This window comes from Pantherophis guttatus, chromosome 6 (genome assembly GCF_059756535.1).
Source record: "Pantherophis guttatus breed Tessera chromosome 6, ASM5975653v1, whole genome shotgun sequence".
NCBI lineage: Eukaryota > Metazoa > Chordata > Lepidosauria > Squamata > Colubridae > Pantherophis > Pantherophis guttatus.
The window spans coordinates 79,784,097-79,807,672 of record NC_142068.1 but is presented as its reverse complement, the minus strand read 5'-3'; the positions used below and the strand labels follow the sequence as shown (position 1 = coordinate 79,807,672).

General features: G+C 42.7%; 1 protein-coding gene across 50 annotated transcripts in view; it reads left to right on the top strand.

The window, feature by feature from the left end:
* Positions 1-14,890: 14,890 nt before the first annotated feature.
* Positions 14,891-23,576, top strand: part of COL13A1 (collagen type XIII alpha 1 chain) — a 134,777-nt gene continuing 126,091 nt past the window's right edge. For 34 of the 50 annotated variants that reach the window (XM_087872237.1, XM_087872232.1, XM_087872224.1 and 31 more), the window contains exons 1-2: positions 14,891-17,975; positions 22,626-22,661. In XM_087872237.1, the coding sequence (XP_087728363.1) occupies positions 22,641-22,661 (21 nt within the window). In that variant the 5' untranslated portion in view covers positions 14,891-17,975; positions 22,626-22,640. The remainder of the gene's footprint in view (positions 17,976-22,625; positions 22,662-23,576) is intronic. The other 16 variants (XM_087872238.1, XM_087872229.1, XM_087872235.1 and 13 more) reach the window with 1 other exon arrangement.

Sequence of the window (23,576 nt, the reverse complement as noted above, 5' to 3'; positions counted from 1 at the left end):
GATGTAGCAAAATGACATTTAAATAGCCACATGCCGTTTCCTTGGTTTGTCTTTGTTGCAGCTCTTCCTCCTGTCCCTCAAGATTATTCCTTCTGCCTGTTACACTAACCAGGGTTGGGTCTGGTTAATACCTAGATGGAAGATCAGGGCAATAGGTTGAAAAGTTGAAAACAATGTTGGATGAATGTAGTGTGAAACCACTACCATATTGTTGCCCCGTCTCCCCAAAAATCCCTACATTGATAAGTCTGAGCTCAACTTAAAGGTGACTTTATTTAAGATCAGGGGTGTCAAACTCGATTTCATTGAGGGCCGAACCAGGGTTGGGTGTGACCTCGGGCATGGCCACCTTGACATCACTCATGGCCCAAGCACTCTGCCAGAGAAAATGGGCTCCTGAGCTCCATTTTCAGCTGTGACGGCCTCCTGCAACCCTCTGCCAGTGAAAAAGGAGCTTGGGAAGGCCGTATGTGGCCCTCCCAAGCTCCATTTTCACTGGCAGAGGCACCATGAGCTGGGGCGGCCCTGTGGGCCAGATCCAGGCCTCCGGGCCTTGAGTTTGACACCCCTGTTTAAGATCCATTGTATCAAATTGCTTCTCAAAACATCTGCACATTACAGTTGGTGCAAAATATAGTGGATATTGTTTTCTGGAGCCTACCTGTCTTATTTGTAATAGTTTGCATACATTGGTCCCTGGTTCTCCTGCCCAATGGGTAAGTGGATAAAGTCTGAAAGCAAAATGATTCCATCACATGGATTCCTGTGAATAGGGATACTTGGCTGCCTCGAAAGGGAAATCATGCTTCCCTCTACAAAAAAATATAAAAAGGATCCAAGATTTTATCTGTTATTTTCACCATAGAGTTAATTATCATTCTAATGAGTAAGTTAAAGTTCTCAGAACTGGAACAGTCATACTTGTCTATCTTTAAATTCCATGAATACTCCTTGTCCTCCATCCATCATTCTCCTTCCCAAACAACAGTTTACACTATTTGGTGTCATATTATTTGATTTGATTTTCAAAATCTGACCCTTAAATTATGTGTTTATCCCTTCCCTCCTCACAAAAAAGTTTTGTTTGTTTATTTATTTGCACCCCACCTTTATTTATTGGTCTCCGGTCACAATTCAAGGTGTTGGTTATTACCTTTAAAGCCCTACATGGTTCAGGGCCAGGTTATCTTTGAGACCGCCTTCTACCACATAGCTCCCAGCGACCGGTAAGATCCCACAGAGTTGGTCTCCTCCGGGTCCCGTCAGCTAAACAATGCCGGCTGGCGGGCCTGCGAGGGAGGGCCATCTCTGTGGCTGCCCCAGCTCTCTGGAACCAGTTACCTCCTGAGGTCCGGACCACCCCCCACCCTATTGGCCTTCCGAAAAGTGGTGAAGACCTGGCTTTTCCGGCAGGCCTGGGGCCGTTGATCTTGCTGTTGCGATCTTGTGAGATCCGGCCATGAATGGTGTGAATGGATTTTAATGTTTTAATTTTTAAATGTTTTTATAATGTTTTTTTTTTAATGCATTGTAAGCCGCCCTGAGTCTCTGGAGAAAGGCGGCATATTGAATGAATGAATGAATGAATGAATGAATGAATGAATGAATGAATGAATGAATAAATAAATAAATAAATAAATAAATAAATAACTTTTACAACTAACTCAAGGCAGTTAACATATCCAACATACCTTCCTCCTTCTATTACCTTCCTCACAATACCAACCCCGTGAGATACGTTGGGCTGAGAGAGAGAGTGACTGGTCCAAATTCCCCCCAGCTGACTTTTATGGCTAAGGCAGGACTTCCTGTGGCAACACTGGAAAATCAGAACATATTATGCCTTTGCAACTATTTGTTTCTTCTATTCTGCATTTGCCATCATACTCCGATTTAAGATCGGTTTGTGGTTCAATCTCACCCCTTGTGAATGAAGCTAATTTTTAGCTTCTCGTTTACCTTTCTTTTTAAAAATCTCAAATTATACGAAAAGTACTGACATCACTGAGTATCTTATTCCATTATTACATCATACTGAGCATCCCATCTCCTCTTCTTTGAAAAGAAACCACAAAAAGATCTATTTCCTAGGTACAATCTCTGCAGACATTTGAAGAGAGCACAGGAACCTGACGAAAGACGTTTGACAGGTTAAGCACCAGAAATTTCCCCACAAACCATCAACCCTTTTGGTTCGTGGCTCTTTTATGGACAGGTCTACTATCCTATGGGATTTTTGAAAGGTAGAGTCAGACACACTCTAAGTAGAAGTCACTGACTCCATGCCAATAAAATGTATCAGGATTACAGCACTGGACTTCTTCAGCCAATTTGGGTATTGGCTATTGTCATGCGTGCTGGGGAATTCTGGGAATTATATTTCCAACATACCTGGTGGCGGGGGGAATGGGACATTAGACTGAGAAAGGATGAGAGCAAAGATAAATGGTGGGTTTGGGGCCAAGAATAAGAATGAAAAACAGAATGAAATTAGCCTGGGGCAAAACCGCAAAATTATTTCTGTTCACACCTTCTAGACAGACTGATATATTATGAGTATACTTTTGGTAAAGAATATTTAGGGGGGTTTTCATTAAGCTTCTAACCTCAAATTTCTTAGGTTTTGCTGGAGCAGCCAAACCCAGCAAACTCTCTGGAGTTTTTCATAGGAAAATGCAAAACCATCTTATGCATTTGACAGCAAAAAGAGTACAATTTCACCAAACACAGTCAAGCCAATTCATTTCTTGGAAGGATTTAATCCTTGGTCTAAGCAAAATATTCCCTCTTTTTAGTTGTCACGCAATTTTAATGTTAGTTGTCGCTTTCAGGAGTGGGGGAGGACTTCCCACCTCCAATATCATGCACAAAGGAGGGAAAAGCTTTTGTATCAAATTATATTGTAAAGCAGACTTGAGATCAAATTTCAAGGCATTACTGTTAATTATAATGTCTATTTTAACATTTCAATCAGGGATGGATTATGTTAACATTATTTTCTTCCTTTCCCAAATATCTGGGAATCAGAGTAATTCATCTCCTCATCAATCATCAGGTTTTTTTTTCTATATTAAAGTGGTATGACCAAACAATACGAATTGCATAACTATAAATGTCACATATGGCCTAGCTGTTATGAGGTCATCAACTGATGAGGGACAGGAAAGTCATTTTGGAAAGACATATCTCCCAAAGACAGATTGAGCCAAATTACTCTTTGGCTTTAAATCATATTTGGTAGTAGCATAAGAAACTAAATTGCATTTCTGGGATTTAGATCTATGGACTGTTCCATGCCAATTGTTGGATAAATCCAGCAAAACCATGACCTATTTTTGACCTATTCAACCATGAAGGAAAATGAGCAAACAGGTGTGGCAATGCTCAGGTGAGATTTGAAGACCTAATGCTGCAACCCTCTAACCCCGTGATGGCGAACCTATGGCACGCGTGCCACAGGTGGCATGCGGAGCCATATTAGTGGGCACGCCAGCTTAGCTCTGGGGCACATGTGCGCGCCGGCGAGCTGATTTTCGGGCCTTCTGGGCCCACTAGAAGTAGGGAAACAGGCTGTTTCCTGCCTCTGGAGGGCCTGGGGGGGGTGGGGAAGGCCCGTTTTTCTTTCTTACCTGGCTCCAGATCCTCTCTGTGTATCTGGGAACGGCAAAAACAGCCTTTTCCACTCCCTTGGAGGCCCTACGGAGGCTGAAAGGGCCCATTTCCCCACTCCCGGTGGGACAGGAAGTGACGTTTTTTCCTGTCCCCAGCCTCCAGAGACTCCTAGAGAGGCTCCTACAGACTCCTAGAGAGGCTCCTACAGACTCCTAGAGAGGTTCTGGAGGCTGGGGATAGCAAAAAATGTCACTTCCTGTCCCACCGGGAGTTGGGAAATGGGCCCTTTCAGCCTCCGTAGGGCCTCCAAGGGTGTGGGAAAGGCTGTTTTCGCCGTTCCCAGATACACAGAGAGGATCTGGAACCAGGTAAGAAAAAAAAACGGGCCTACCAGGCCATCCTGTGCCAGGAGCGGGGGGGAGGGGGGAGAGTGTTGGCACACATGCGCGTGGGCACGTGCGTGCGCGACCCTCCCCCACCCCCCCTCCTGACACGCGATGGCAAAAAGGTTAGCCATCACTGCTCTAACCATCCATTTAACAACAGGGCTGGTTGTTGTGTGGCCAAAATGGACTCATGTTTCAGAAGTCTGAAAAGGGAAGGGATACACTATCCCCCCACCTTCCCACACACTCACAATTCAGTTCAGCGGGTTAGTCGGACTGAATATACTGAATACAAGTGGAATGTAGAAAAACAAGGAAATACTAACAGGTTTAAACTTGAAACATTTCATTTCAGGTTAAGCATGGGTCAGCTTATGCATACATTTATTTATTTTTTAATTGTGGCACCCCATTTTAGTATTTTTACAAAACAGATTGTTGACAGATTGGTGAGGTGTTATAAAGTTGGTGTCAATTCCTGGCAACCACATATATTTTCTCTATGTTGATTGTCTCTAACCTGGTTATTGGCTCTTCCAACACTGCACCCATCACCACTATAACCAAATCCATTCAGTGGTGAAATCCAATTTTTTTTTTACTACCGGTTCTGTGGGTGTGGCTTGGTGGGTGTGGTGTGGCTTGGTGGGCATGGCTTGGTGGGCATGGCAGGGGAAGGATACTGCAGAATCTCCATTCCCACCCCACTCCAGGGGAAGGATACTGCAAAATCCCCATTCCCTCCCCACTCCTGGGGGAAGGATATTGCCAAATCTCCATTCCTACCCCACTCTGGGGCCAGCCAGAGATGGTATTTGCCAGTTCTCCGAACTACTCAAAAATTCCACTACCGGTTCTCCAGAACCTGTCAGAACCTGCTGGATTTCACCCCTGAATACATTCACCTTGTTGTTGGTTGTCTTCTTCTTCTCTTGGTCTTCTATGTTAACTGAGATCTATCTACCTATTACTATCTATCTATCTATCTATCTATCTATCTATCTATCTATCTATCTATCTATCTATCTATCTATCTACCTATCCATCCATCCATCCATCCATCCATCTATCTATCATCTATCTGTCTGTCTGTCTGTCTGTCTGTCTGTCTGTCTGTCTGTCTATCTATCTATCTATCTACCTACCCACCCACCCACCCACCCATCCATCCATCCATCCATCCATCCATCCATCCATCCATCCATCCATCCATCCATCCATCCATCCATCCATCTATCTATCTATCTATCTATCTATCTATCTATCTAATCTATACATACATACTGTATGTACGTACATACATACATACATACAGCCATACATCCCATTTCATTCTGGTTTACCAAAATATAGAAAATGAAAGAAATGATTGTATAAACTCACAGCAAAATCTGTTATTATAAAGTTAATGCAATTACATCAGTATTGGTATCTTTGTTGATTCCAGACATTTATAGCTGCATCTTCCATTCACTTTAATGGATTAACAATGTTGAGATGTTTGCTGACTAAACTGGCCAATCTATTATTCTTGCTGCTTGATCCTTCATGGATCCGGGAATTAAGACAGTTCTCCACTAAGAATCAAGAAACAGTTTAATCTCCCCTCCTTTAAGGTTTAACACTGTAGAGAAGACACCAAGCCTCTGAGATTATTCAGGACAATTTAATTAGTTTTGAAAGGGGGAAATGAAATATAATTGAATGAGCAACTGGATGTTCAACTAGATGGATAGAAACATTAGAGAAGAACCTCCAGCCAATCAGAAGGGTTGTAAAATGTATGCATGTTTGAATGATGCCAGAAATTGGGTAAAAAAAAATATCTTGAAGCATGGGAAGACATTGGGGCTGGACATGCAAATATTGAGTGGTTTATTAGATAATGTTCACATCATCAGCTAAGATGGTCATGTAGGATGGTAAATACAGAAGAGTGGATGTGTCTTGACTGCTGAGCTAAGTTACACAAGCAAGAGAACCCAGCTGATTGTGTAAAGCTAATTAGGGTTGGACTTGATTAGTATTTGGTTGGAAACTATCAGAAAATATGTGTTAAGCTAGACTGGGAAATTGAAAGAAATGTACTAGAAGGTGATAATGATAAACTGTTTTCATACTATTGGCAAGAAAATTACTGATATGGATGCATCTATGAAGCTTCAAGCTAAGCTAAAAATGTGGAACCTCAAGTTTTTCTGAAGTATAATGCTGCATAAGCAAATATGGCCAATGATACAAGATGCTAGAAGTTACAAGCATCTAAAGGATCACAAGCTCCATATTTCTGGATTAGAATGGGAAATAATGTTTTGCCCAAGGCTTCATAACTAAGCATAAATTGGGACACAAATCTCTCTTATTAGTCTAAACCAGGCCTGTCAAACTGGTGGCCCGTGGGACGGATATGTCATGTGCAGGCCATGTCCCCCCCACCTGCGGCTCCCCAAAGGATGCAGCCCGTGACACAATCAAGTTTGACACCCATGATCTAAACTCTCTCCAGCTTTTACTGACTAGCTCTGTCGGAGAGAGGCTTGCCAAACCAAGGGGAGAAGTCAAGCAAGGAATTAGTTTGGAGTCATTAAGTAGGCATAAGAAGGCAAGATCTGTCACTTCCCCCTTCCCAATGCTGCTGAACCTTATCTAGTCTAGCCCAGATGCAGAATGGGAAGATTCCTGTGAAATTAGGCATAAGCAATAAAATAGCTAAGTGAACTTTTCACATCTGGATCTGGTTGTTTGTGCTTGATATGTTCATTGTTTTACTAATCAGCTAAGAAGTTGGATAAGGGTAGGATAGAGCCATAATTCAATTCCTCATATTTATTCAGTACACAATTTAGTGATTTTAATCCCAGAAACACATAATTGGAAAGAGAGATGGAAGGTATTTTGACTATGCTACTTGATACATGTATCCTGAACAACTTTATCTGATTGACAGTCCATATCTCAAGGAAGGCCTAAGTTATCCTTCCCTGTGATTGATTGATTGATTGATTATGTATCATCAAGTTGTTGTCCACTTAGTTACCACATTGTTTTTATCCATGACAATTCGTTTCTAATTGGTCCTTCAGGTCTTCCAATGGTGCATTCATTGCCACTATAACCAAATCCATCCACCTTGTTGCTGATCGTCCTCCTCTTCTCTTTCTTTCCACCTTTCCCAACGTTAGAACCTTCTCCAGATCTTCACATAATGTTTGATTTGGAAGTAGGATTACTTGAGCCTTGATATCTGTGCCTTAAGTGAGAATTCTGGGTTGGTTGGTTTGATGATCCCTTTGTTTGTTTTCTTGGTTATCTGTGGTATTCTCAAGGGTCTTCTCCAACACCAAAATTCAAAAGTGTCAATAGTCTTCCTATCCCATTTCTTCAAAGTCCAACTTTCACTTCCACAAAGTGTCATAGAAAAGGTCACCATAGCTTTCATGATTCTTATTTTTTATAGGCATGGAAACTTCATGGCATTTGAAAATCAAAAACCTGTTGTCATTAATTTGCTCTTCTTTAAATTTAATTTTAGTCCCTTTTTATGTTCCTGGGCACTGGGAGTCACCAAGGCCATTCTGCTTTTGGCAAAAAGAAGAACTCTCTTTTGCACCTCCACCCCCTACCCCCCAAAAATAACAGGCACTCGCCTTGAACCTGCCAGGACTCCAAAGCCTATCTCCAGCTTGGAGTGCTGCAACAATCTGACCTTTCATCGCTGACTATTGGGGGTGAATCATTGGCCCCCACGGAAAGGGCTCGCAACTTGGGCGTCCTTCTGGATTCACGGCTGTCTTTAGAAGAGCACTTAACGGCCGTGACCAGGAGGATTTTTCATCAGGTTTGCCTGATTCGCCAGTTGCGTCCCTTTCTAGATCGGGACTCCTTACGCACGGTCACTCATGCCCTCGTCACCTCCCGCCTGGACTATTGTAACGCTCTCTACATGGGGCTCCCCTTGAAGAGCACTCGGAGGCTCCAACTGGTGCAGAGTGTGGCCGCGCGGGTGGTTATGGGAGCGAAGTGGTAGTCCCATGTGACCCCCCTCCTGTGCAAGCTGCACTGGCTCCCGGTGGTCTTCCGGGTGCGGAATAGCCTCCCACCGGCCAGTACGCTCCCATAGAGAGGGGCTCCTCCAGGTGCCGTCGGTCAAACAATGTTGACTGGCGGCCCCCAGGGGGATAGCCTTCTCTGTGGGGGCACCTACGATCTGGAACGAGCTCCCCCCGGAGATACGGAGGATCCCGGATCTGCGCACCTTCCGTTGCGTGCTCAAGATTTTTTTTATTTCATCAAGCTGGCCTGGCCTAAATCTTTTCCCCTGTTAAATGTAAATTTCAATTTATTTTTAAATTATTGAGTATTTTAATTTGTCTCAGCCAAATTATTTAATTCGTTTTTATTCTATTTTAAATTTTTGTATTTATGTGTTTTATTCTGTGGCTGTTTACCGCCCTGAATCCTTCGGGAGTAGGGCGGTATACAAATCCAATAAAAAAAAAAACAATCTGAACAGCAGTGATCAACAGTGATTGTGGCAGAGTTGCACAGTAAAGGAAGAGAACTATCTGTCTCTTTGGTGATTCATGTCTTAATCTTCCCCTTGCCAGTCCACAATTGTTTGGGCCATTTAAGGTACAGTACTCTTCTGGAATACACCCCCTTTGAACACACACACACACAGAATTGAATAAGTTTTGTCAGATAGCTATATTTGTTGGTCTAGCCATCTTTGAAACCTGAGCATATCCTCAGCCTCATGGTTAAGATGAAAGTGTGGCAGATATTTTGACACAGACTCATGATTTCTGATGAAGGTGAAGCGGGGACAGTAACAAAGTTGGGAGAATTTACCAAACTTTAACAAAATTAAACTTTTAAAATTAAAATTAAATTTTAACAAAATTGATGCGGTGGCTCAGTGACTAAGACACTGTGCTTGTCTATCATAAGCGCAGCTGTTCGAAACCCTAGTGCTGTGTAACAGAGTGAGCTCCCGCTACTTGTCTCAACTTCTGCCAACCTAGCAGTTCGAAAGCACGTAAAAAATGCAAGTAGAAAAATAGGGACCATCTTGGGTGGGAAGGTAACAGTGTTCTGTGCGCCTTTGGCATTTAGTCATGCCGGCCACATGACCATGGAGACATCTTTGGACAGCGCTGGCTCTTTGACTTTGAAACAGAGATGAGCACCGCCCCCTAGAGTCAGGAACGACTAGCACTTATTGCAATGGGAACCTTTACTTACTTTTACTTACTTATTGCAATGGGAACCTTATCCTTACTAAGAGAACAGCATTTACTAATATAATGTTTCTGTCATGATAAAGATTGCTACTGGGGCTAGCAACTTTTATGTCGACACAGTTTTCTGCTGGCTCAGTAACTAGTGAAAACATTTCAACTGGGTTAGAATGAAGAGTCCTGGAAGTTAAGCATGCCACCCAAGTGTGTTAACTGATATTGTACGCCACAAATTGTGTGCCCGCTACCGATGGATAGCTAGTATTGCTGCAATAGATGATGAAGGAGTTCAGGCATACCTTGCTGGTCACATCAGTTTCCAAAGTGTTGGGCAATCTGTAAGGAGCAAATAAGGTTTTGGAAGGCAGCCTAAAATTCCAGCATGATGTCATTGTCATACTAAATAGCCGGACAATGGATTGTCAATGGATTTGATGCTGAGAAGGGAAGGAATTTAGAAGTGAAACAGGAACCAGAAGTACATTCTAAAAATGTCTCCAGTTGCATTCTCAGGTCTACACCATAGTAAAAAGTGCAGAGCTACATCTGAAAATATAATGCAGAAAAATTTAAATATTTTGGTTGCTTGTTTGTTTATAAGACTTGTGTGCCGCCCATGTCTCCCTGTTATTGTTGTGCTACTGATCATTGTTCAGTTCAGTTCAGTTCCTATAAGGCACCAATGCAGGCTTCCTCTAAACTAGCATTCTGTACAGAGGTGGGCTTCGCATACTGTAGTAAACCGGTTCGCCCAGCACTGGAAATGTGAGCACACGCGTGCGGCATCATAAATCACGATAATTCACTCTCGTGTGCTGTGCGCACATGCGTGCAACATCAAACAACATGGCAATTCACTCGTGCATGCCATCCGCACATGTGTGTGGCATTAAAAACACAGCGATATAGGACGGGATTGCGCCCAGGCGGGTGGGCAGCCACCAGCAGGTCGCCACTACCAGTTTGTCCGAATCGGTCCGAACCGGTTGAATACCACCTCTGATTCTGTACCTTGCTATATACTCAAGATGTACTGAGATTGCTACTGCAAGAATTGTCGTCTGGTTTTGTTTCGTTTTCACATATTTTGTGGAGTACAATATCAGTTAACACACTTGGGTGGCATGCTTAACTTCCAGGACTCTTCATCCTAACCCAGTTGAAATGTTTTCACTAGTTACTGAGCCAGCAGAAAACTGTGTCGACATAAAAGTTGGTAGCCCCAGTAGCAATCTTTATCACGACAGAAACATTATATTAGTAAATGCTGTTCTCTTACTAAGGATAGGATAGAGCTCTCAAAGAAGCCTAAGGTTATCTGGAAGCCTTTCAGCTGGGATACTGTGATGGCAAGATCAACAGTGCCCTCTTAAAAGTTGCCCCCAATTGACCTCCTTGTTATTTGCACAATACATTGCCACAGCATATCTGTACAGGAAAGTATTGGGGGTATTCATAGGCCTCTTGTGCACTCTTGTGTTCCTGAGGATTTGGATTTTCATTTTCCAAATCCTCAGGAACTGTTTCAAGTAATCTGCCTGCATTTTAAATAGCTCCCAGTTTTGAAATGCTTTACAACACCCCAAGAGTCCATCAATGCACCCTTAATATTTATATTGATATTGTTTCCTGATTGCTTATTTGTACCCTATGACAGTGGTGGGATTCAAGTAATTTAACAACCAGTTCTCTCTCCTAATGATTTCTTCCAACAACCAGTTTGCCAAACTGCTCAGAAAGTTAACAACCGGCTCTCTCGAAGTGGTGCGAACTGGCTGAATCCCACCACTGACCTATGACTATCATTAAGTGTTGTACCTTATGATTCTTGACGAACATATCTTGTCTTTTATGTACACTGAGAGCCTATGCACCAAAGACAAATTCCTTGTGTGTCCAATCACACTTGGCCAATAAAAATTCTATTCTATTCTATTCTATTCTATTCTATTCTATTCTATTCTATTCTATTCTATTCTATTCTATTCTATTCTATTCTATTCTATTCTATTCTATCTGAAAAGGTAGAACACAACCGTACTTTTTTCAAGCAATCACACGCTTGTATGTGGTATTTTTTCAACTTGGGAAATTCTAAGTATTTACAATAAATTTGTAAAGTTGCCAAAATACTATCCCATGATCTGTGTAAAAGCAGCTGTGAGAGGTTGGTGTGAAGTTTATGGGGCTTAATGTCTATAGGAGATTCTCAATCATCCAAGTCATGGTAGTCCCAAAGGAGCTTTTTCCAAAAGGCAACTGGACTTTCTTGGGTTGGGTTTGGTTTGGTTTGGTTTTTTTAGCTTCTAGAGGGAGAAAAGAAAGCTTAGGACCTGGAAGTTAATTTAGGTAAGAAATCAAATCAAAGGGAAATAACTTTTCTGCAAGCTCTGCAGAGCTGTAGGGCTTCTACTAAAACGTGGCTCATCTGTGGACTCTAATATATTTATTTTATTCATTTATTTTATTAAATTTCTATACCGCCCTTCTCCCGAAGGACTCAGGGCGGTGAACAGCCACGAGATAAAACACATAAATACAAAAAATTTAAAATGAATTAAAAACGAATTAAATAATTTGGCTGAATTTAAAATACCCCATAATTTAAAACAAATTAAAATTTACATTTAAAAAATTTAAAAAATTTACATTTAAAAAGGGGAGAAGATTTAGGCCAGGCCAGCTTGATGGAATAGGAAAGTCTTAAGCGCGCGACGGAAGGTGCGCAGATCCGGGATCCTCCGTATCTCCGGAGGGAGCTCGTTCCAGATCGTAGGTGCCCCCACAGAGAAGGCTCTCCCCCTAGGGGCCACCAGTCGACATTGTTTGGCCGACGGCACCCGGAGGAGCCCCTCTCTATGGGAGCGTACTGGCCGGTGGGAGGCTATTGGTGGTAGCAGGGGGTCCCGTAGATAACCAGGTCCTAAGCCATGGAGCGCTTTAAAGGTGATAACCAGAACCTTGAAGCGCACTCGGAAGACCACTGGGAGCCATATATCACAGATGAGCCATAAAAACATAGCTCAAGCACCCAACAAAGATGATGGTATGGGATCCTAATGGCAAGAAATGATCTAGGAGTGGTACAAATCAGTGGTGGGTTGCTACTGGTTTGCCCCAAATCAGATGAGCCAGTAGCGCCAGCGGCGGGAGGCTCTGCCTACCCGCCCGGCCACTTCTGCGCATATGCAGAAGCGTCGCATGCGCAGGAGAACGCGCAAGCGCAAACCGGTAGTAAACTAAATTGAAACCCACTACTGGTACAAATACCAATACTGTATGAATGGACTCTAGAATGTATCTTCTCTCTAGTTGAAGTTGATGGTGTAGAGCAGGATTTCTCAAACATTTTAGTCTTAGGGCCCCCTTGCCTTCTTATAAACTCTTTATGACCACAACAAATTTTGGTTATGTAGGTTACAAAGGTAAAGGTAAAGGTTTCCCTGTCGCCATTTCTGACTCTAGGGCATGATGCTCATCGTTTCTTGGGCGAGGGAGCCAATTTCCATGGTCATGTAGCCAGCTGCCCACCTAGTAGTTTAAAAGCATGCAAATGCAAGTAGGTACATAGATACCACTTCAGTGGGAAGCATAACATCATTCCTTGTGCCTTTCGGATATAGCCATACTGGCCACATGACCACGGATATGATGTAGACCACTGATGGCTAACCTTTTACGTCACTGCGTGCTGGCCTGAGTGCCAGAAATGGCACAGAAAACCATCCCACCTGGACCATGCAGCCTCCGGGGGGGGGACTCTTTTCACTCTCTCCAGGTTCCTAGGGAGGCTCTAGAGCCTGGGGAGAGCAAAATACGGGCCTTCTGGTCACACTGGGAGTTGGCAAAGGGCCATTTCCAGCCTCCAGAGGGCTTCAGGGGGGGGAGGCTGTTTTCCCCGCCACAGGCTCTTAGAGAGGGTCTGGAGCCTGGAGAGAGCAAAAAAATGGCCCTATTGGGCCCACCGTGCCATCGTGTGCCAAAAGCAGAGGGAGCGCGGGGGGGGGGGTCGCGCACATGCGTGGGGGCGGGGTGCATATAATTATGGGTGTGGGTGCATGCGCGCACAACACACCCCTCCCCGCTCCCCCCACTTTTGGCACGCGATGGCAAAAAGGTTAGCCATCACTGCTCTAGCACATGAACAGAATTGAACAGAATATGGAATTTCTTTGTATCTGACTTCCAAAATGGCTGAAGGAAGAGCATTAGCTGAGTGAGTGTTAAAGTCCTTCTCAGCTTGGATATGGTAATATTGCTTAAGTATCTCACTAATTTAAATATGTAAGATTGACTGCTCAGGAAGTACAACCTGGTCTTTTCACATAATTCAGATATATTATATATCCTGCTGTACTGAAATGTGTTCTGTTCTATTTTTCTGTAATACGTTGGATAAATCTGGATTGTTATAAATGAAGATGGATTGAGATGTTGTGGAAACTTTATTACATAAAGCAACGGTGTTATTGAATTTGGAATATCAACCATGTCCGTGTTTTTCTTTTCTTTCAGGACCTCCCGTAAGTACCAAAGTTTTTGACTCTGCTGTGAAGAACGCATCTGCTGGTAAAGTAAATGGGCCTTGGGGCAAGGGAGAGAACAGTTATTAAATCAGGAAGCAAACCCCACCCCCCCTAAATTAATCATTTACTGCCATTTAGATTCACAAATGTGTCCTTTCCTTTTCAAGTGGATAGCAACATATTCCATGATGGGAAGTAAAGAAGCATTTGACTTCTCTGAGGTCAACTAGGACTGATGGATTGTTTAAAAACATCGCTGAGAGTTCAGAAACAAACATTTTATACTTGTGTGGTCAAAAGAACAAACATTTGAGAATCTGCTATATCAACTTCATTATTGCCTAAGTATATTGTGCTTCTCTAGCACTAGTGCTGTCAAACTGTAGTGATATTGAGCATTATAGGACTGGGATGAAATATTCTGTTGTTAACCATGATAGCTTGTTAAACATGGTTACCCATTCAGCCACTTGTACAGCTCCTTAATGCTAGTTATAAATGCATACCTGGCAGGAGATGTTGCCATCAAGCATACAGGTCGTCCTCGACATACAACCATTCATTTAGTGACCATTCAGAGTTACAAAACAGACTTATGACCGTTTTTCACACTTAACAACCGTAGCAGCATCTCCATGGACACGTGATCAAAATTACTTAGCAACTGACGTGTATTTATGACGGTTTGCAGTATCCAAGGGTCTTGTGATTCCCTTTTGCGACCTTTGGACAAGCAAAGTCAATGGGGAAGCCAGATTCATTGAACAACTGTGTTTGTGAAGTTTCCGAAAGATGCCCTAATTAATTCATGAGCCATGAGCCAAACTTCAAAAGAAATACAGTCATTTATTAGGAGCACCATTTCGGCAATATTCGGATGCAGTTAGAACTAATCCCCCGTAGATTTACGTTCCCCTATGACCCTGTCTCTCTCCTCCTCCCTGGCCATGTCATAAATCACATTCTCCAATTAACCACTTTGGCCGGCTGTGAAATCCAACACCATCCTTCTGATTGCGGTTAGGAAGAATGTATGGAATGTAACTTCAGTTAGGGAAATCAATCAGCTCTATCAGTTCTCCCTCCCTCCTGCTCATGGCAACTTGAAAGCTTTGCAAGCTGATAGTGTTACTAACTTAACAATTGCAGTGATTCATTTAACAATCATGGCGGGAAAGGTAAAATGGAGCAAAACTCACTTAACAACAGAAATTTGGGGCTCAGTTCTGGTTGTAAGTCAAGGACTACCTGTACTGCTTCTAAGGAGGACATTCTCCTCCTTTCTAATTTCATGTTATTTGTTTGAGAAGGTCTTTTTGATTACCCTACTCCATAACCATCGGCACCCATTAACAGGAACTTCTTCAATTCTTTCCCAGTTGTGTTCTTCGATATATTCTTTTAAAAAGAGTGGTGCTAGGAAGTTGAGCCAGGAACTTTTTGCCTGCAGTATATATTTTCTGCATTTAGTATCCTCTGGCAGAAACCATATGGGCAAATGGTGCTATCCTAATTTACAGGGTACATTAAAGATGGGGGCTAGGAGTGGTGCAGTGGCCTAGAGGCGGAGCTCTCACCTCACAATCAGGAGGCTATGGAGTTCGATCCTAGGTAGAGGCAGATATTTCTCTCTCTCTTGGCACAATGAGAATACATCTGCTAGACAAAACTCCGCATTGGTGACAGGAAGGGCATCCGGCCATTAAACACTCTGCTAGCTCCATTCAATTGCCCAGACTCCACCCCTCATTAAAAGATGATGATGATTAAAGATGATGGTGGATGCTGCAGGCTTTATTTTCTTCCCCTCTCACAAATATCATCAGCCACCTGGGAAACAAAAGAATTGCTTGGCTAGGAAAGATCCAAGGTTGGACAGCTGGCTTAGACTGGCAGGTATGGTTATTGTCTGCTCTATTTCTGGTTTTGTGGAAATGTTTTGTGTAGGTGCATTCAGGGGAACCTGATAATAATTGCGAGTCAGGCTGGTTTGGGTCGCAGGCTTAGTGCTATTTCAAAATAATGATGTTCAGAGTAAGTCCTAAGCCTATGTAGCGAGAACTAGAGTTGAGAGGAACTGGAAGAATTGATCCAGTAAGTAGCACAGGAAGAGAGTTGATAGGCTGTCCCCTTTCACCAGGTACCTTTCCTCTTAAGTGCCTCATATTTAATGTTCTTGCTGAACATCTGAATTGGGGGTGTTTTTCTCTTGGTTTTGCAAGTTTTCAGAATTGGGTTGCTAGGGTCTTGGGAATAGTGAATGCAACTTTGAATGCAATTATTTTTTATTATTATTTTTATTAGGATTTTTCTTTAGGTCTCCTTCCTTGTGCAAGGGGTTGGACTAGAAGACCTCCAAGGTCCCTTCCAGCCCTATGATTCTATCTTCTATCTATCTTCTTACCACTGACCAGCTGCTATTCAAGCTGGGGAATCTATTTGGAGACCCAGTTGCTAGAGGAACAGCCTAGTTTGAAAGTAGATTAGACAGGTAAAGGAAAAGGTTTCCTTCGCACATGTGTGCTAGTCGTTCCTGACTCTAGGGGGCAGTGTTCATCTCCATTTCAAAACCGAAGAGCCAGCGCTGTCAGAAGAAGTCTCCGTGGTCATGTGGCTGGCATGACTAAACGCCAAAGGCGCACGGAACGCTGTTACTTTCCCACCAAAGGTGGTCCCTATTTTTCTACTTGCATTTTTTACATGCTTTCGAACTGCTAGGTTGTCAGAAGCTGAGACAAGTAATGGGAGCTCACCCCGTTACGCGGCACTAGGGACTCGAACCACTGAACTGCCGACTTTTCGATCGACAAGCTCAGTGTCTTAGCCACTGAGCCGCCACATCCCTAGATTAGACAGGGACCTCCCTAATTCACGGAATATAAGAAACAAAAGGACGTACAACACAATCAGACTTGCAAAGTCAATTAAAATAGTTTTAGCCTTCCAGTGGTTTTGATTTCTTGGTCTGGTTCACCTAGTGGGGAGCTGACATTATGTAGCAGAGAATGAACCCATCAAAACAAAAGAATGAGTGGAGAAAGAATGACAGCAGAGCAAGCATGATGGAGATCTAGGATGAATGGCAGTTGGAGACCGACAGGACATTAGACTAAGAAAAAATAGCAGCAGTGAGATAGGATGGAAACGGAAGGAAGGGAAACATTGATGTATCTATTGAAGAGAGACTTAGTGAAAGCTAGGATGTTGGACTATATATCAGATGACTCCTTGGTCAATAAACTTATTCACGAGTTTTAAATCATGGCTTTGTCTAGTCCGGCTGGATTCTAGGAGTAACACATTTCCTCCAACCTTTTGCCTTTGTATTAGACGTAGCTTTCAAATAAAATAAAATAAAGACTTCTATTGCCCTCTGTAATTTAGTAGATGGCAGCTGCAGGTTGTCTGGGGAAATATTAAATGAAGTGTAGTATTTCCTAAACAATACGATGATTTGATGCAAATGTGAGTTACTCCCAGGATAAAAATGAATTATAACATACTGGTTTGTGGGAAGGGAGACTACTGGAAGTCTGGATGTTTTATTTTTGCAGGCTATTTCATGTTATGGGCTTTCGGCCATAGCAAAATATTTGTTCTGCCATTTCTCCTCCCTAAACCCTAGTATGAACACTAGGATCAGAGGTGGGTATTCAGCCGGTTCGGATCGGTTCGCCCAAACCGGTAGCGGAAATCACAGGTGGGCCCGCCCCTGCCCCATCTCTATGCCATCCTATTTAGGCACGTTTTTGAGGCTAGGCGTATGCGCAGAAGGTGCGAGAGAGAGCAAAGCGCATGCACGGAAGTCCGGGGGCACATGTGGAAGGCAGGCACGCACGCACAAAGCAAGGGTGCACGCGCGGGACGAACCGGTAGTAACATAATGTGAAACCCACCGCTGACTAGGATATATCAAGCTGTCTGTACAGAATTAAATTAGCCATCAAACTAGACTAGCATTTTCTACTGTAACTGGGAGTAGCTTGGCTAAGCCAACCTGGCAACCTTGCTTCCTATAAATGCTCAACTAGAAATGCCAATGAACAATGAACAAATATCAAATAGGGGCTTTTTGTGGCATTCTAGAAGTCCGAAATCAAACTCAATAATTGTTTCACTATTCAGATCCATTGTTCTTTGTGCCATCATCTCCTTTGTTTTCTGCCTGTGTTTTTTTTTTTCAGGGTCCTACAGGAAGACCTGGCCTTCCGGTAAATATCCCCTCTTCTTTTTGTATTTTTCTTTTCTTCCTTTATTGATACCTGCAATCTATACTGTACTGTAAGCTTGTACTTACAGTACAAGCAGGGGTGGACTACTAGGGGTTTGCAGGGGTTCGGCAGAACCTCTAGCTAAGATTCTGTGCAGTTCAGAGAACCCTCAAATCCCACTCCTGGCTGGCCCTGCTTACCCCACCCAGCCTCTCCCAAGAGTCCCCACCTGGCCCGTTTTGGATGCAGGTAAGTGTAGGGCACATGCGGGAGGCTCGGGGAGGGCGAAAAATGGGCCTACCGGAAGTTCGGGAAGGCTGGAAATAGGCCCCTTTTCCAGCCTCCAGAGGGGCTCTGGAGCCTGGGGAGGCCGTGTTCGCCCTCCTGAAGGCTTGAGGAAAGCCTCTGGAGCCCAGGGAGGGCAAAAATGTCCCTCCCCCGTGGTGCAGGAGGCCAACTAAGCCACACCCACCATGGCCATGCTCACCCAGCAATCGGGCAGAGAGCCCCTTGCTAAAATTTTTGAAGCCCACCCCTTCAAAAGTTATAAGTACAAGTTAAAAACAGAGAGCAAGATTTAGGATGAGGGTTTTAAAACTGAGTTGTAAAGAGGGCTAAGTTTTAGAAATTGGACTTGCTATCAGACAGTGATTTCCAGAATATGATGTTCTGCCATTGCATTAGCTTTCTTCTTTCAAAGAAATGACTTTCCTAAGAACTTATATTGCTCGAGGTATTTCCTGCCCTGTCCCACTTCTGGTTTTGCTTCTCCAATCTAGCCCCACAATAGAAAGGGCACATTCATGAAAAGAATATACATCTGAGAATATTGCAAGTCAGACAAAAGTTAGCCAAAGAATTTTAGATTTTCAGCATTTCCAGATTTAGCTCGTGAATTATTGCAAGCCTGGTCAAATATTATTTCGGATATGGAAATGATTTGTGGATTCTTTGGAACAAATCATATCATGGGGGAATATAAACTTCATGATACCAGAATATAAATAAATCTCAGTGAACTAGGATGATTCATATGGAGAATAAATAAGTGATCAGGCAGTATTTTAATTAGGACTAACTGAATATTTGGGGGCAACCTTTTGTAGTAGCTGCATTCAATCATGCCTCCCCTGCCTATTCAAAAGGAGATGAAGGGAGAAAATGTGGCTTGAAGTACATAGAGACAAAATGTCAAAATACCAGAGAAGAAGAGACATGGACAGAAATGGGTTACACTGTACTAGACAGCAAACAGATTAAATCTGTTTTGTCTAAGTGGTAAGGAGATGCCTGTTAATTAGACATTAAGTGGTCTGGGTTATTTTTTCTTCAGTTCCTTAGGTCACAAAATTCCATGAACAAAAACCATCAGATGTTAAGATGGGTTTAGCCCAAACCAAACCACAAGGAAAATTGCTACAAGGCAAGAGGCCAACCTCCCTATTCGGACATTAGAATCCTAGCAACCTATCCATCATACTTATGAATTAAATTTATATCTGAGCCTCTAGCCCAGTGTTTCTCAACCTTGGCCGCTGGACGATGTGTGGACTTCAACTCCCAGAATTCCCCAGCCAGGTTGAGAAACACTGCTCTAGCCTATCAGATATACAGTATTTCGTTACAGCTGATCCTATCAATGATCACTGGTCACAATGGACAAGATTGATAGGAATTTGATATCTAACAATATCTGGAGGTTCACCAGGAGTGGGCTTCAGAGCAATGGGTTCGCTGCCCCATTGCTGGGAGGGTATGGCCAAGGTGGGTATGGCCTAGTTGGCTGCCCGCACCATGGCGGCGGGGGGGGGCACTTTTCACCCTCCCTAGGCTCCAGAGGCTTTCCTCAAGCCTCCAGGAGGGCGAAAACTGCTTCCCCCAGGCTCCAGGGCCCCTCCGGAGGCCGGAAACAGGCCTGTTTCTGGGCTTCTGGACCAGTTTTTTGCCTTCCCAGACCCTCCGCGCAGCCCCTGAATTTACCTGGAATGATGAACAGGCTACATGGAGACTCGTGGGAGGGGTGGGGTGGGTGTGGCCAGCCAGGGGTGGCATTTGGGGGTTTGCCGAACCCCGGTGATCCTTAACTATAGAATTGCCCAAACCCTGCTGATCCCCCAAGAGCTGAACCCCTAGCAGCCCATCCCTGAGGATCACGTGTTCCCCATTTTTTAGTTTTGCAGACATGGGAGCATGTTGAGTGGAAATCCAAATTTAGCATCTAAGAGGAGTTTCCCAGTTCTGCCCCTAAGTGCCCTTCCTTGCGTGAGGTACTTGGAAGTCAGACTGTTGGGAAATTAGAGACTTGGGTCTTTGTACTTTTTTGTTCATTTTCTGACCTGTGGCAGAAGGCCAATGTTGATTCTTCAGAACGCTACAGCACAAAAACCAGATACATAAAAATCAGAGAAATTATACAGACTGATTTGTTTTCTGTCTGCTTTCATGCTCTGCTAGCTTTCCACAGAGGAGCAAAGGTCCTAGGTTTTGTTTCAGCATAGGCAACTTCCACACCTTCCTTTCATGTGGAACTGAAGAATCTGAATATCCTACATCAGAGGTGTCAAACACGATTTCATTGAGGGCTGCATCAGGGTTGTGTTTGACCTCCGGGGGGGGCGGGGGCGGAGTGGGCATGGCCAACTTGATGTCACTCGTATTATTGGGGGAGCCTGTAGTGGCCCAAGCACTCTGCCAGAGAAAACGGGCTCCCAAACTCCATTTTCAGCTGCGACAGCCTCCTGCAACCTTCTGCCAGTGAAAATGGGGCTTGGGAGGGCTGCCTGTGGCCCTTCCAAGCTCTGTTTTCGGCTGCGACAGCCTCCTGCAACCTTCTGCCAGTGAAAATGGGGATCAGGAGGGCTGCCTGTGGCTCTCACAAGTGCTTTTTTCGCTGGCAGAGGCACTGTGGGCACGTCCTTCGCTGTTTCCAGGGTGGCCCCACGGGCCAGATCTAAGCACCCCGTAGGCCGGATTCGGCCCCCGGACCTTGAGTTTGACACCCCTGTCCTACATAGTAAGGAGAAAATGAAATCGCACATATGTAATAAATTTTTAATTTTTATTAAAATGGATGTGATTACAAATAGGTTTGAACATTCTTGTCCTTAATTCTAATCCAGCACCTCAGTCTCTGTCTCATATAAATAGCAACAATTTGTTGTATTGTTTATTGTTTGTATTATCTCCTGTATTTTAGACTCTTTCTTCTCCAGAGTCAATAAATACAAGATAATTCTTTTTCCAGGCAGTAGAAACATTCAACATTAAGCTCTTATGATGTTATGAATCTAGTGGCCATAAATGTTATTATTACCACGAATCAAAAGTATCTCCAGCTTCGCGAAGTAACGGTTCAGCTTAAAAAGATAAAGATAGTTCGATTCAATGGATAGTTTGATTCATGTCTTTAGATAAATTATACAATTTCTGAAGACTAACCAGCAAGTAAACAGCACAGACCCAAAGTATATTCCCTAAAACCCTTAAGGGTGGAAAGCAAAATATAGACCTTTTTATTTTGTATACTATTTGGCTATTCCGGTGATAAACATTATATAAACATGATACGGTAGATCACCAGACAGGCAATGTTGAATTGTTATTCTAGGAAATATGTAGCACTTTCCTGTAGGGTCGTATGTCTTACTCATAAATGAATGTATTTCTTGTTATCATGTTTATAATCACCCTTCTCTCATAAGAATGTATTGCTTATTCTTAATGCTCTAAGTAAGGATGCAGGTATCGTTCGATTCCATTTGAGCCCAGCATGTACAGTATATGAGATGCAGAAATCAAATTGTCTTTAATCTCATCTCATCTCATTCATCCCTTCCTTCCTTCTTTCCTCTCTTCCTTCCTTCTTTCCTTCCTTCCTTCCTTCCTTCTTCCCTCCCTCCCTCCTTCCCTCCCTCCTTTCCTCTGGCATGCTTGTAAGTCTTATGGTTACAAAAATTTGCTTGATTGAATGTTGGCAGGGTTTCCTGAACAAACCCCATGTGGTTTGTTATATAAATATCTGATCCACATAACAATATTCCAGTCCAATCTCTAAATATTTAGATTTACTAGAAAGACTAAGAACAAGTCTGTAACCCTCTGACTTACGAATATATGCAGACAATGTGGGACGGGATTTTATCCAGATGTTTGGTGAATAAGCATCTTGCAGTGTTACAGGCCTGTGAATGCAATAATATGAGATGATTGAAAAGACATTGGATATTATTATTGGATAATAATAATAATAATAATAATAATAATAATAATAATAATAATAATAATAATATTAAACATGTTGGTCTAATGTATTCAATAATGGTTCAAATTATTACAAGAAAATTAAAACAAATAATAAATAAATTACAATAAAAAGAGGAAAACTGAAAAATCACAGACCTCTGATGCAAAAACTTGCCTTGTTATACAAATGGTTTTTCAGTTATACAAATATACATATATTTACTGTGTTGGACCATGGCAGTTGATAAACAGTTCAGTGGTCTTCCAAACACATACTCCTATGGATAAAATCCAAAGTAATCAATGCAATTGTCTAAATGTTCGTGTTTGAATGAATTTGTGTCATTTTTTTTATCATTACATGTGGTCAAATTGCCAATTATCCTTTGATTTTGTGTTAATTGTTAGGGAGACAAAGGAGCCATGGGAATCCGTGGACAGCCGGTAAGTCTTAAATCGCTTACATTTATCTGTCATCACTGCTTCCAAATCTGTTGCTACTAAACTGATCTACATACATGTGACAGAGAAAATTTCAGTTACTGGTTCTGTCTACTCAGAAATAATCCCTAGTTAGTTCGATAAGCTTTCTCCAAGACTTCAAATATTCACACCATGGTGGCTTATTTATTTATATATTGTATTTATTGGTTCGATTTATATGCCGCCCTTTTCCAGAGACTCAGGGCGGCTTACAATGAGTTAAGCAATCGCCTTCATACTTTTGTATATACCTGCTTAGTAGGGCTTTCGGGGGCCCCCAAGCGATGTTCTTTTTTATACGAAGTCAGCTTATTGCCCCCACAATCCGGGTCCTCATTTTACCTACCTCGAAAGGATGGAAGGCTGAGTCAACCTTGAGCCTGGTGAGATTTGAACTTGCAGTAATTGCAGGCAGCTGGTGCTACTTAACAGTGCTTTAGGCTTAATTTGTTTTCATATTTATTTCACCTTAACGACAAATATATGCACTATTGCAACTGAAAACCTTCTGTTACTCAGAAATACAACGATTCCTAGATAGATCGTGAACAGTACTAGTCTGAAATTCTGGAGGTTTTTAAGAAGAGATTGGACAACCATTTGTCTGAAATGGTATAGGGTTTCCTGCTTGAGCAAGGGGCTGGACTAGAAGACCTCCAAGGCCCCTTCCAACTCTGTTATTCTGTTAAATGCATAACACGGACATTGAATCAGCAGAGGTCACAGAAAGTCTTTCCAACGCTATTATTTCTTTAGAAGTCTTATTTTGGTAGCAGATTTGGTACATGAATGAAGGCCTTTAGACAGAGCTTTATATCTTCTTCTTTTGTTTCAAGAATTGAGAAAAAGTGCATTCAAATGAATAAATTCAGTAAT